The sequence below is a fragment of the Thamnophis sirtalis genome, unplaced genomic scaffold (genome assembly GCF_051295495.1).
Source record: "Thamnophis sirtalis isolate CommonGarterSnake01/CBP01778 unplaced genomic scaffold, rThaSir2_p1.2 scaffold_1, whole genome shotgun sequence".
NCBI classification, from domain to species: Eukaryota; Metazoa; Chordata; class Lepidosauria; order Squamata; family Natricidae; genus Thamnophis; species Thamnophis sirtalis.
The window spans coordinates 19320567-19332646 of NW_028261381.1; the positions used below are offsets into that span (position 1 = coordinate 19320567).

Sequence of the window (12080 nt, forward strand, 5' to 3'; positions counted from 1 at the left end):
GTTTTTGCTTTAAATTATCACGTTAAGACAGAGGATTTATATAAGCTAATTGTGATCACTGAAAATTTGACTTCAGATCTTTTTATGAGGGCAGATGAGCAAATTTCTGGCACCATTATCCTTATGAATAAAAAGTTACTTGGTAACAGAGATGGGTAAGCACTTAATCTGATTAGCTGAAATATTATATCATGCCTTTGAGGGACTTGTAGCATTTAAATATTCTTAACAGATGGGCTGCTGTCTTGGCAGCACATAGCTTCCATTAAAAAATGCATGATAAAGAAGTTGTTGAAATTAAGATTATGATATGCTTGAACTTTCATCCTACATTTTGGTATTCTTAGTATTTCTAGGTTTTATTAACTTCCTGATTTTGATGTTCCTGATAACTCGCTATATGACGCTGGACCACCCTTTTCAAAGGACTGCCTGTTCCAATTGTTTCTGTTTGCCTCACAAGAACTAACAGGGAGGACACACCCTGGATGCCTTCCATAAAGCCATGTCATTATGCTTGACTCAGAAGTCATGCATGCTTTCTCTGTTGCACTGCCTGCCTTTTGGAACAGTCTCTCTGGAAATCCAAACCACCCAACCTGGCTAGCTTTTTTAAGGCTTTAAAACCTGAGCGTTCCCTCAGATATTTGAGTTGGAAAAGTGAATGAGCTCTGCTTCTCACTGGTGTTTATTGTTCTCTTAAGTAATTGAAATGATATCAGTGACTTTGGACATTTGTTAATTAGATTGTTGGTTTCTCTTGTTGGTTTTAATCCTTGGACATGGTAATTCTTGTAACCAGAGTCATTGCCATATGAATAAATAATAATAAATAAATTTAAAAAATAAAAATATTTCCTCCTGTATGTAGCCATTTATATACTGATATATGTGAATAAACATATACCCAGAGAGAGAGGTATACCTACATTAGAAATTGGAAATCCATTTCATTACCAGAACTAAAGAATAACAGGGAGCCTCAGTGAAACCAAGGAAGATATTTCCGGGCTCTACAATGGGGATTTTCCACCGCTAAATCATGTTTGTGCAATACTTTGGAGTACTTTCAAGAAGAGGAGAGAAAGACCTTCCAGCCAAGGGTTTGAAGGCAATCAACTGTGATCTCTCTCTCTCTCTCTCTCTCTCTCTTTTTCAAACAACAACTGTAGATATTGATAACACCAGTGACGTGCGGTGAGCTTTATGGCTGGTGAGGCAGCAATTTTTTTAGACTTGTGGACTTCAACTCCCAGAATTCCACAGCCAGGCATGCTCAGTTCCGATTTAAAGCGACAGCATTTTCCCCCCTTCTCCCTCCCTCCCCCACCTTCCTCCCTCTCTCCCTCCCTCCCCCCTCTCTCAAACAGACACGCACACAGAGAAGTTGGATCCCTCTCTCACTCATTCACTCTCAAACAAACATAAACACAGAAGTTGGATTGGATATATTTTCCAATGGCTTGAAAGCAGCTCCTCTGGCATACCCACCCCCCTTTCCCTGCTGCCTTCCGATCTGAGCCTTTGATTGCAGGTGAAGCCATGTTGCCTTTTCAAACTTGTATTCAGTGAAGCTGGGATTATATACTTTTATCCAGCTGTGTGTGTGTGTGTGTGTGTGTGTGTGTGTGTGTGTGTGTGTTTGAAAAGGCAACGTGATTCTGCATGCAATCAAACTTTTTGAATTCCTCCCCCCTCCCCACACACGCACCTTTTCCAGCTGTTTCAGAGAGGATTTCAACTCTGCTTTTGCCTGCCCTCATGAAAAGAAAAAAAAATGTAAAAAGAGAAAGGCCAGAGCTCTGAATCAGACTGAGCTAGTTGCTCCCAGAGAATCTAAAAAGCCTCTAAAAATGCCCTCTACAGGAGGCGAGAGAACACGTGCCTCCTTTGCATAAGGAATTTTTCGCCTTTTAACCCTTGCTTAACTCTGCTCAAGTGATCATAAAGCTAGAGTAAAGGAGGCCCGTAGTTCTCTCGCCTTCCCCTACAGTTAAGCACTAAGCAGAGTCATCCATTGTGACTCTGTCAGCAACTACCTTAGCCTTTTTCCTTTTAATTATTCTTTTTTCCCCCCTCATGACACTGGTGAGGCCCCGCCTCCTCTGCCTCCCCTGACTGCACGTCCCTGGATAACACTCTTAAACAGATCAAAAGAAACTCTCTAAACTAAGGGACCAAATACAAGTCCAAGATGCAACAGTATGAATATTTGTATTAGATTCTTGGAATCTCAAGTACGAAAAACCCTTGTATAATTGGTACCAGGAATATTATTAATCAATTTCTCTTGACAGCTGGATTTTTTTTTAAAAAAAGAACAACATGTCTACCTGTTGACTTTTTAATTGAATGTGTGAACAAAATCCCCATTACATAAAAGTTAGGGGTTGGGATTAGCACAAGATTGTGAACTTTCTTAGTATTAGCCTTGGAATATACTTATTTTCCAACTATATTGGCAGCAATTTTTAAAAAGCTGCCAATTATTCTGTGATTTCTGATCTTAAATGCAATAATTTGGGCACTTTCTTACAATCCTTGTTTATTTGAATGTTCAAAGGCCTTTTTTGTTTTGCAAATTTTCTTTCCTTTAATAATACTTTCATTTTTAGTAAGTTTCATTGTTGCTTAGGTTCTTGGCAATTCTTTCATCAGTTGTCTTAAAATCCCATTTATGTTGGAAGCACCATTTAAGACACTTCTGAATTGAAAGGATTAGCTGGTGACATTGCTGTTACCCGGAGGACACCCATCTTTTAAAATTAATTTTATAGATTCGTTCTTATTTTAGCATCTAGTTGTACTTTCTATTTATTACTTCTCTGTTTGATTTTGCCACTAGTTTAATAAAGAGACACTTCTTATATGCTTTACCTCTTTTATAAATGACTTAGATGAGTTTATCAGTTCTGCAGACAAATAAAAGTGGGGAGGATTGCTAACTCATCAAAATGGTTCTAGGTTCAAAAGGATCCTAACACTCTTGAACATTGGCCCTATCTTGCAGTATGTAGTTCAGTAGTAGGAAGTGCATAGGTACAGGATAGGCAGTACCTGGTTCAACAGTAGTATTTACAAGAAGGCCATGAGCATGTGGCTAAACCACAAATTAAGTCTGATCCCAAAATATGTTTCTGCTGTGAAAAAATCAATATAGTATTTGGTTCCATCAACGGATACATCAAAATCATAAAGGTAAAGGTTCCCTTTGTGCATATGTGTAGTCGTTCCCAATTCTAGGGGGCGATGCTCATCTCTGTTTCAAAGCCAAAGAGCCAGCACTATCTGAAGACGCCTCCGTGGTCATGTGGCCTGTGGGCATGACTAAATGCCGAAGGCGCATGGAACATTGTTACCTTTCCACCAAAGGTGGTTCCTATTTTTCTACTTGCATTTTTACATGCTTTTGAATTGCTAGGTTGGCAGAAGCTGGGACAAGTCCCTCACTCCATTACGCGGTGCTAGGGATTTGAACCGCCAACCTTTCTGAGTGAGAAGCTCAGCGTCTTAACCACTGAGCCACCGTGTCCCTAACAATCAAGATCACATAGGCAGTGATTAATTCTGGTCTATGTGGTACTAGTCAGGCTTAATCTACAATACTGTATCTAGTTCTGGTTGTCACAATATAAGAATGATGCTAAGAACCTAGAAAGATTTCCAAGAAGAACAAAGATGATGAGAAATTTAAAGACTAAATCCTATGCACAACAACTAAAAAAGTTGGGTGTGAAGAGAAAGCTAAAGGGAGCCATCATAGTAGTCTCTTAAAAGTTTTCACAGCGGGAAGTTCAGATTTGTTGCCTGTAGCACTCAGCCACTGTAGCACTAAGGGTAGGAGAAGACCCAGTGGGTGAAAGATTTACAGAGGTAGATACAAATTTGAAGTGAAGACTTTTCTGAGTGGAAGAGCTATTAAACAGTGGTACGGTCTCTTCTGTCACGGGAAGTTTTCAAGTTTTAAAGCAAAGATTGGACAGTCAATTGCCTGACAATCTCTGTCATGGGTAAGGATTGGACTAGAGTATTTTCAAGATCCCTTCCAATCTCATAATTCTGGGATTCATTCGTAACCTTTCTTGACCCATCTCTTGTTTTACTGCAATTCTTACGTACCTTATAGTATTCCCACTACATTAAAATTGTTTTCCCTTGGCATATTAAGTTTTAATTCGATGTTACAAAGTGGGCAGTAGTGTGACCTTATCACCGACATTTTCACATTTTTCAACAAATATTCATTTCTCAAAATAGACCTCATGTAACCCCCACTACCTGTCTAACATTCTTATCATCATTACAAGGTCTCCTTATATGCTCAGCCATTGACTACCTTAAACCACTAAAGAAAAATCATAGTGTATGCTCTTGCAGTGTATTCCCATTTAAAAGTAATTGACAGTTTCAAGAAAGAAATTTGCAAGAATTTCTGTTTAGCTAGGAAAAAGCAAATAAAAATTTTGAACAATTGCGTTAGGGGAAATTCACATTTTGAATGTTCAAAATGTTCTATTGGATAGATTAAATGCAGTAGAATGTTTCCATCAGCATAACTAGTAATTGGAAGAAGCAGTTTCCCTCCTTCAGTATCCCTCATACTGACAGAATCTGCGTTAGAAGTTTCCTGCTTCTTATGAGCTGATTTTGAAGTCAGTAAAAAATATTATTGTGGAAGCAGAAACCTGTTCCCATAATTTTGAGTTGGGTTTTTAAGCATACTTAATATTTTAAGGAAGTAGAAGCTGTTGGTGCTATTGATTGTTTTTCTTGCTATCTATCTCTTCCTTCAACCTGCAGCCTCCCCAGCTGCCTTTACTTCCTTCATTTTATCTTGACAATTGAGATTTCAGATTTGAGAAGTTTATTTATATGCCGCCCTTTTCTCTGGGGGGACTCAGGGCGGCTTACAACTCGAAAAGGCGGGGGGGGGGGAAACAAACATTTAACACGTAGGACAGTACGTCATTAAAAAACACAACATTCATACCATTCGGGTGGGTTACAGTCTTTAGCCCCAGGCCTGACGGGATAGCCAGATTTTGAGGGCTGTGCGGAAGGTCTGGAGGGTGGTGAGGGTACGAATCTCCACGGGGAGATCGTTCCATAGGGTCGGAGCTGCCACCGAGAAGGCTCTCCACCGCGTGGTTGCCAATCGACATTGACCGGCAGATGGGACTCGGAGGAGGCCTAATCTATGGGATCTAATAGGTCGAGTGGAGGTGATTGGCAGTAGGCGGTCTCTCAAGTACCCAGATCCACTACCATGAAGGGCTTTATGGGTGACAAGTAGCACCTTGAAGTGTACCCGGAGATCGACAGGTAGCCAGTGCAGCTCGTGGAGGATAGGTGTTATGTGGGTGAAGCGAGGTGCACCCACAATCGCTCGCGCGGCCGCATTCTGGACTAGCTGAAGTTGGATGCAGTATGAGCAACCAGGAAAGCTGAGAAACCCTAGAAGATGTACAAGGAAATATAGGATTTCTCTACGCATACTCCAGTATGAGATAACTTAGTCCATGTCATTGGTGGGTTCCTACCGATATGCATAGAGAAATCCTATATTTCCTTGTACATTTTCTGGTTTGGTGGCCTGGGTCACTGGAACCAGCAGCGACCCAAGCCTGCCATGCCCACGAACCGGCTCTCCAGGCGCCGTTGTAAGTGCCTCCATCTTGTTTTTTTGCTTCTGCACATGTGCAGAGCAATTATTATTGCACTGTGCATGAGCGCGCAGTGCGCACACAAGCAAACCAGCAGTAGTGCTTGCCGGAACCCACCCCTGGTCCACGTGCTTTACACATGAGGATTTTATTTCTTCTTCTACTTCTGATAGATAGATGGATAGAAAGACAGATAAACAAATAAATGTAAACATATAAATCCCTTCTCACTCCTATGAGTGATGTGTGTGTATGTGTCTATGGCTCTCTCTCTCATACATACACATACAAACATAGTGTGTGTGTGTGTACACATGTGTATATTATATATACATTATATATGTATAAATCAGGGGTGGGTTTCTCGCCCCGTTCCAACCGGTTCAGTTGGAACGGGGCCGGCGGCGTCCTCGTGCACACGCGCAGTGGACGCATGCGTACTAGCATCTGTGCGATGCTCCAGCTGCTCCTGGAGGATCGCGCAGGCGCTGTATGCATCCTGCGCATGTGTGGAAGCGCAGAACTCATCAAAACCGGGTAAGGAGGGCGAGCGGGTGCGCCCTTCGCCGTTCCCAGAAGTTACTTACTTCCGGGTTCGCCGACCAACCAGTTCGCGGGGACTGCCACGAACCAGTTGAAACCCACCCCTGGTATAAATACATTATGATTATATACATACAGTATATAAGCACACACCATTTCTTGTTCCATCACATTAAATGAGAATGAAAGAAAAAGTACAAAAAAGTTTTTCACCCCAGCATTATTTTGAAACAATTGTGTGATATTAAGAAAGATTTAGATTGGAAATACGTCTGCTTTACTTTTATGGTGCTGCTCTTAATACAATCCTATGTTGCATTAAAGCCATTAAAGGAAACATTTTTGATATTTGGTCATAGATATTCATATAATATATAGGACCTGGTCCTGAAATTTAAATGATGCTTGCATAGTTTGCAACAGTTGGTAGTAATATTATATGTAATTTTATATGTGTTTATTTCTATAGAGGTATATTTATAAAATGACAATGAATTAGAAAAAGGGGTTGAATGTTTCTGTCATTTTTCCATTATAGTCAACTAGCTGATAACCCAGTGTTGCCCGGTTATTTATTTATAGGGGGGAAATGTCCGGACCAAACATAATTTCTAATGTTTGACTTTCCCCCTTACCAGAGTACTGTGAAGCCATTATCATGGCAATTCCACTGTATACTAGTAACCATTTTACGGCAGTACAGTAGAAGCCATTTGAAGGCACAACAAGCTGTATTGTAACAGAGCACCCCCCCCCAAGGAGTGTTAGGGGGTGTCTTATCACCACAATATTTTTTTCCAAAGAGTAAATCATCTGTATATCAAGTTTGGTTGAAGGTTTGAGGCATTCCAGAGTTATGCTGGAACACACACACACACACACACACACACACACACACACAGTGCCATTTATATGTGTGTGTGTGTGTGTATGTATATATTTGTGTGTGTGTGTGTGTGTTTGTGTGTGTGTGTATCTCCCTTTATTTATTTATCAGCACAAATACAACACATTGTATGTATGTATGTATGTATGTATGTATGTATGTATGTATGTATGTAGTTATTTACCTGCATTTCCCTGAAAACATAGGCCCCAAAATAAGCACTAGGGCTTGTTTTTGAGGATGTCTTATTTTTTTCCATGTACTTTAAGATTACTTGGGAGTCCCATTTCTTCTCAGATGCCGCACAGTTTGATACTGCCGCTCCCATGAAGTGGGGACATGGAGTTGCTCCATGCACCCCCTCACCAATTACCCCAGGGCCCCCACAGCCAGGCCACCCACACTCCAATATCTGCCTCGCCTCACGAATGCGGCACCAGCTTACTGCTCAGCCTCCTGCTTCATTGCAGCCAAGAGCAAGCAGAAAAAGTAGGCTGGCGGCCATGTGGGCTACTGCTAGGTGGCCTGGCTGCAGGAGGGCCTGATGTAAGCAGCTGCGGGGCACGTGGGGCAGCTCTACCACCATTCTGTCCCACCTTGTGGTTGTGGCACAGCGAGCAACCAGACGGAATGGGCAGCTGCACTGGCTCTTAAGTAGGACTTATTTTGACGATAGTGCTTATATTAGACATGTGTAACATTCTAGGACTTTTTCAGGATAGGGCTCAGTTTTGGGAAAACTATATCCATATTTAAAAGAAAAAGAGAGAATAAAAGAAATTGGACCATTCTATTATATTTTCATACTAATAAAGAAATTTCCATCGGAAAGATAATTGCAGAAAGAAGATAATGATGACTGTACTTTGCGAAAATGTGAATTAGTTTTTGTTTACTAGTGAACTATAGCTTGTGTCATAAGCCTTTATATTTCTGCATGAACAGCAGTCTCTGCAGAACTGTTAACAGTGAAGCTGTGCAATTTTTATTTTTATTATTAGCCAAATTGAATCCTTTAGTGTGCAGCATATAATAAAGCAATGTCTTCTGAAGATGCTGATTCAAACACTGACTAAAATGATATTACTTTATTTAGTTTTCAGCCTCAATATTTTCTCTCTTTCTCTCTTTCCCCCACCATCTTCTTCATTTTTGTAGACATGAAGCATCCAATATGTCCTGACCACATGGCTGGAGATAAAAGTATGAATCCATCAGCAATTCGAAGGGACTTAGAAGATAAAGGACAGAGATACGATAGGCCAGACTATCAATTAAGTAAAGAGAAAAAGAAGATGATATTTTCCTTTTGTGATGTGTGCAATATTCAGCTGAACTCAGCAGCACAAGCTCAGCTTCATTACCATGGAAAGTCTCATCTGAAAAGAGTAAAACAGCTGAACAATGGGAAGATACCTACAAATACAAGCAATTTATTTGCAAGTTCCAGCACAGGTAGTACTATTATTGTTCTTGTTTGATACTTACACAAACACCTACCCTCCCTTTATGTTTCAAGGGTCAAAAATGTTGAAAGTTGCAGTGTTTTGCCTGGTCCCAGTGCTGTTGTTGGAATGTGCTGTACTTCAATTCTGTAGTTTTCACTATTCCTCTCAGTCCCTGGGTAGTTGATGCACATCTGTTTTCCGTGCTAGCTGGTATAATGAAGTTAATACGTTGTAGCAGAATAGACAATCTTTTCCAGCTTGGATTTGCACTTTGTCTCTCTCTAGGGAATCGGGCTGCTGATGCTGTGATGTCGTTGGAGAGGACAGGACTAACATTTTCAGATCTTTTATTACTTGTGGGAGTTAAATGGCAATAGGTTTAAGGCATCTTTTGTGCATATCACAGCTTCTTTCATGACCTCTGTAGTATCATTCCCTCAATGAAGTATTAACAGTCTCTTGGATCCAAGGAATTATTTCCCCGATTGCTGTCTGAAGGAACTGACAGGGGCAGGGATCCAGTCCATAAGTGACAGAAGATGTCTTACCACACTAGTCACTTAATGGAAGATTTCAGGTACAAGGAATCCAGGTAACTCAGTAGATACTTCAATATCTACTGAGATATCTACGAGAGCCGAGGTGGCGCAGTGGCTAAATGCAGCACTGCAGGCTACTTCAGCTGACTGCAGTTCTGCAGTTCGGCTGTTCAAATTTCACCGGCTCATGGTTGACTCAGCCTTCCATCCTTCCGAGGTGGGTAAAATGAGGACCTGGATTGTTGTTGGGGGCAATATGCTGACTCTGTAAACCGCTTAGAGAGGGCTGAAAGCCCTATGAAGCGGTATATAAGTCTAACTGCTATTGCTATTGCTAATAAATGGCCTAGATCCTGCTCACAAAGAGATGAGAAGTGAATAGAGGTGGCTTTGCGTGAGAAATCAGGGAATCCAGAAATTTGAAATGATAAAGGAAATTGGCAGTAAATAAATGTCAGTGGAATTCAAGGTAGGCTAGACTTGGATCTCTTGTGGGTATGAAGGGACTTGAGACTGATGACATGTTTGACCCCTCCCTCAGGCTCAAACTGATCATCTCCTATATCACCCACCCATCCACCTTGCCCGCCCACTCTTCTTACATGAATTCTTCTATGCTGCTCTTCCCTTCCTGCTTTGTGTTCATTCGAATCAAGATCTGCTGCGAGGAGCTTGAGGTTTTCAACATATGTTCTTAACAGAGGTGTTGTCCAAGTATAGCTGGCGGATGTGTTTCCATCTGGATAGGGTCTCCAAAGTGTTCTCTAAATCTTGTGAGGAAGTTTGGCAAATTATCCAGGATGGGGTCATTGCTTTTAATGAGTGGAAGTTCCCACTTGGCAGTGGAGTTGATTAAAAGAATGAGGATGAAGGCGCTGCACAGGAATATTCTCATCTTATCGGACTCTCCGGTGAATCTTTGGGATGGCTACCTAGGGGTCTTGGGGAAGAGCATGGCAGGAACTGGCAGTTGTGTCTGGGAACGTGGTTATAGTTGTTGCAGAAACACTTTTTGAGTCAGGATCTGTACTTGCTGAATCAGTTGGTGAACATTGGCTGCTAAATTCCTTACTTTGTCTTCTATCCCATCTTGAAGTTTGCTAAAAGAGTATGTGTCTGGCTTAGATCCCAGAGCTGTTGCTGCAGCTCTGAGATCTGAAGCCATGGCTTGGGTGTTCCAGGGTCTGTGAAATTTTTGGTGTAGAAGGTACAGTTCAGATTAATGTCAAATGCAAGAAATCAGGAAATCCAGGCATTTTAAATAAATATAAAGGTTTATTGCAAGCTTAAGCTCTCTACAAGAATCTGAACTACTGAGCCAATTGGCAGTAGATAACTGTCAATAAAACTCAAGGTGGGCTGGAACTTAGATCTTTTGTGGGCTTGAAGGGACTCGAGACTGATAACCCATTTGACTCCTCCCTCAGGCTCAGTTTGGTCTCTCCTACATTCTAATTGATATTGCCAATTGGGGGTGTGATAGGAGGGCTCTTGTTCATTGTTTCCTAATCTGAAACACAGTCTCAGAACAACAGCTCACTGATTCAATAATAGGGAAGAAGAAAATAGTGTTTCACGACTCGCGCTGTCATTGAATAGTCCTAAATCAGGCATTTATTTATGCTCAGTCAGATTGACTTCTTAATTTTCTCTATAAGCACTCTAGCATCAATATTGTAATTTAATTTCCCATAGGCTTTCAGTAAACCAAAGAGTCATTTGGGATTTGATGACAGGAAGACCACTCTTGTGATTTCATCTACGGTCCATCCAGGTCACGTCACAATGCAGATAGTGAACCAGTCTCTCAACAAATTCACCACCAGCCTCTCAGGAAGTTCCCCAAACATTTGCTGGAAGCCATCACAATTCATGGGTTACCTTGGGAGAACCATTCAAACAGGTTCGGTCCCAGTGGAGGTACCAAGTTTCAGTCAAACTTAGGTAGAAAAGGAAGTGATCTAAACATACTCGTGCTCTTGTGACCTCTAGGCTGGAGTACTGCAATGTGCTCTACATGGGGCTGCCCTTGAAGAGCATTCGGTGACTTCAGCTAGTCCAGAATGCGGCCGCGCGAGCGATTGTGGGTGCACCTCGCTTCACCCACATAACACCTATCCTCCGCGAGCTGCACTGGCTACCTGTCGATCTCCGGGTGCGCTTCAAGGTGCTACTTGTCATCCATAAAGCCCTACATGGTAGTGGATCTGGGTACCTGAGAGACCGCCTACTGCCAATTACCTCCACGCGACCTATTAGATCTCATCGATTAGGCCTCCTCCGAGTTCCATCTGCCGGTCAATGCTGACTGGCAACTACGCGGAGAAGAGCCTTCTCGGTGGCAGCTCCGACCCTATGGAACGATCTCCCCGTGGAGATTCGTACCCTCACCACCCTCCAGACCTTCCGCACAGCCCTCAGAATCTGGCTATCCCGTCAGGCCTGGGGCTAAGACTGTAACCCGCCCGAATGGTATGAATGTTGTGTTTTTAATTATGTATTGTCTTATATGTTAAAAGTTTGTCTCCCCCTCCCCCTTGGGTTGTGAGCCGCCCTGAGTCCCCCCAGGGAAAAGGGCGGCATATAAATAAACTTCTACAATCTACAATCTACAACATGGGGGTAATGCCCTCCCTATCCAGTTTATTGGCATGAAACAAAGCCAAAGTGTGTCCACATTCATGTGTTGCTTCTAAGTTCCACTGAGACAGCCCTGTGGCTGCTATAGAAGCCATTGACTCCTGAGCTTAATTTGACCTGTGGCCCTCATAATGTGGAGGTTGAAGTTCCCCAACATCAAAAGACGGAACGCTATCACTAGTTCATAAACCTAATCTAGAAGCCCAGAAAGGAATGAACTATTTTGCCACCCTGCCAGCCATGGTCTTGAGACTGATGCGGGTCTGGAACCCAGCCACACAGATTTCAGAATTAGCAATATACCCCTTTGCTCAGGTAGCTAATAGTGAGTAATACTTAGTAATACAAATATGAGTAATGT

The 12080-nt window shown here is 42.0% G+C and overlaps 1 protein-coding gene across 1 annotated transcript in view; it reads left to right on the plus strand.

The window, feature by feature from the left end:
• Window positions 1-12080, plus strand: part of ZNF385B (zinc finger protein 385B) — a 234601-nt gene that overhangs the window by 45511 nt on the left and 177010 nt on the right. Inside the window, exon 2 of the mRNA XM_087708343.1 lies at window positions 8251-8547. Within this exon, the coding sequence (XP_087564469.1) occupies window positions 8253-8547 (295 nt within the window). The 5' untranslated portion in view covers window positions 8251-8252. The remainder of the gene's footprint in view (window positions 1-8250; window positions 8548-12080) is intronic.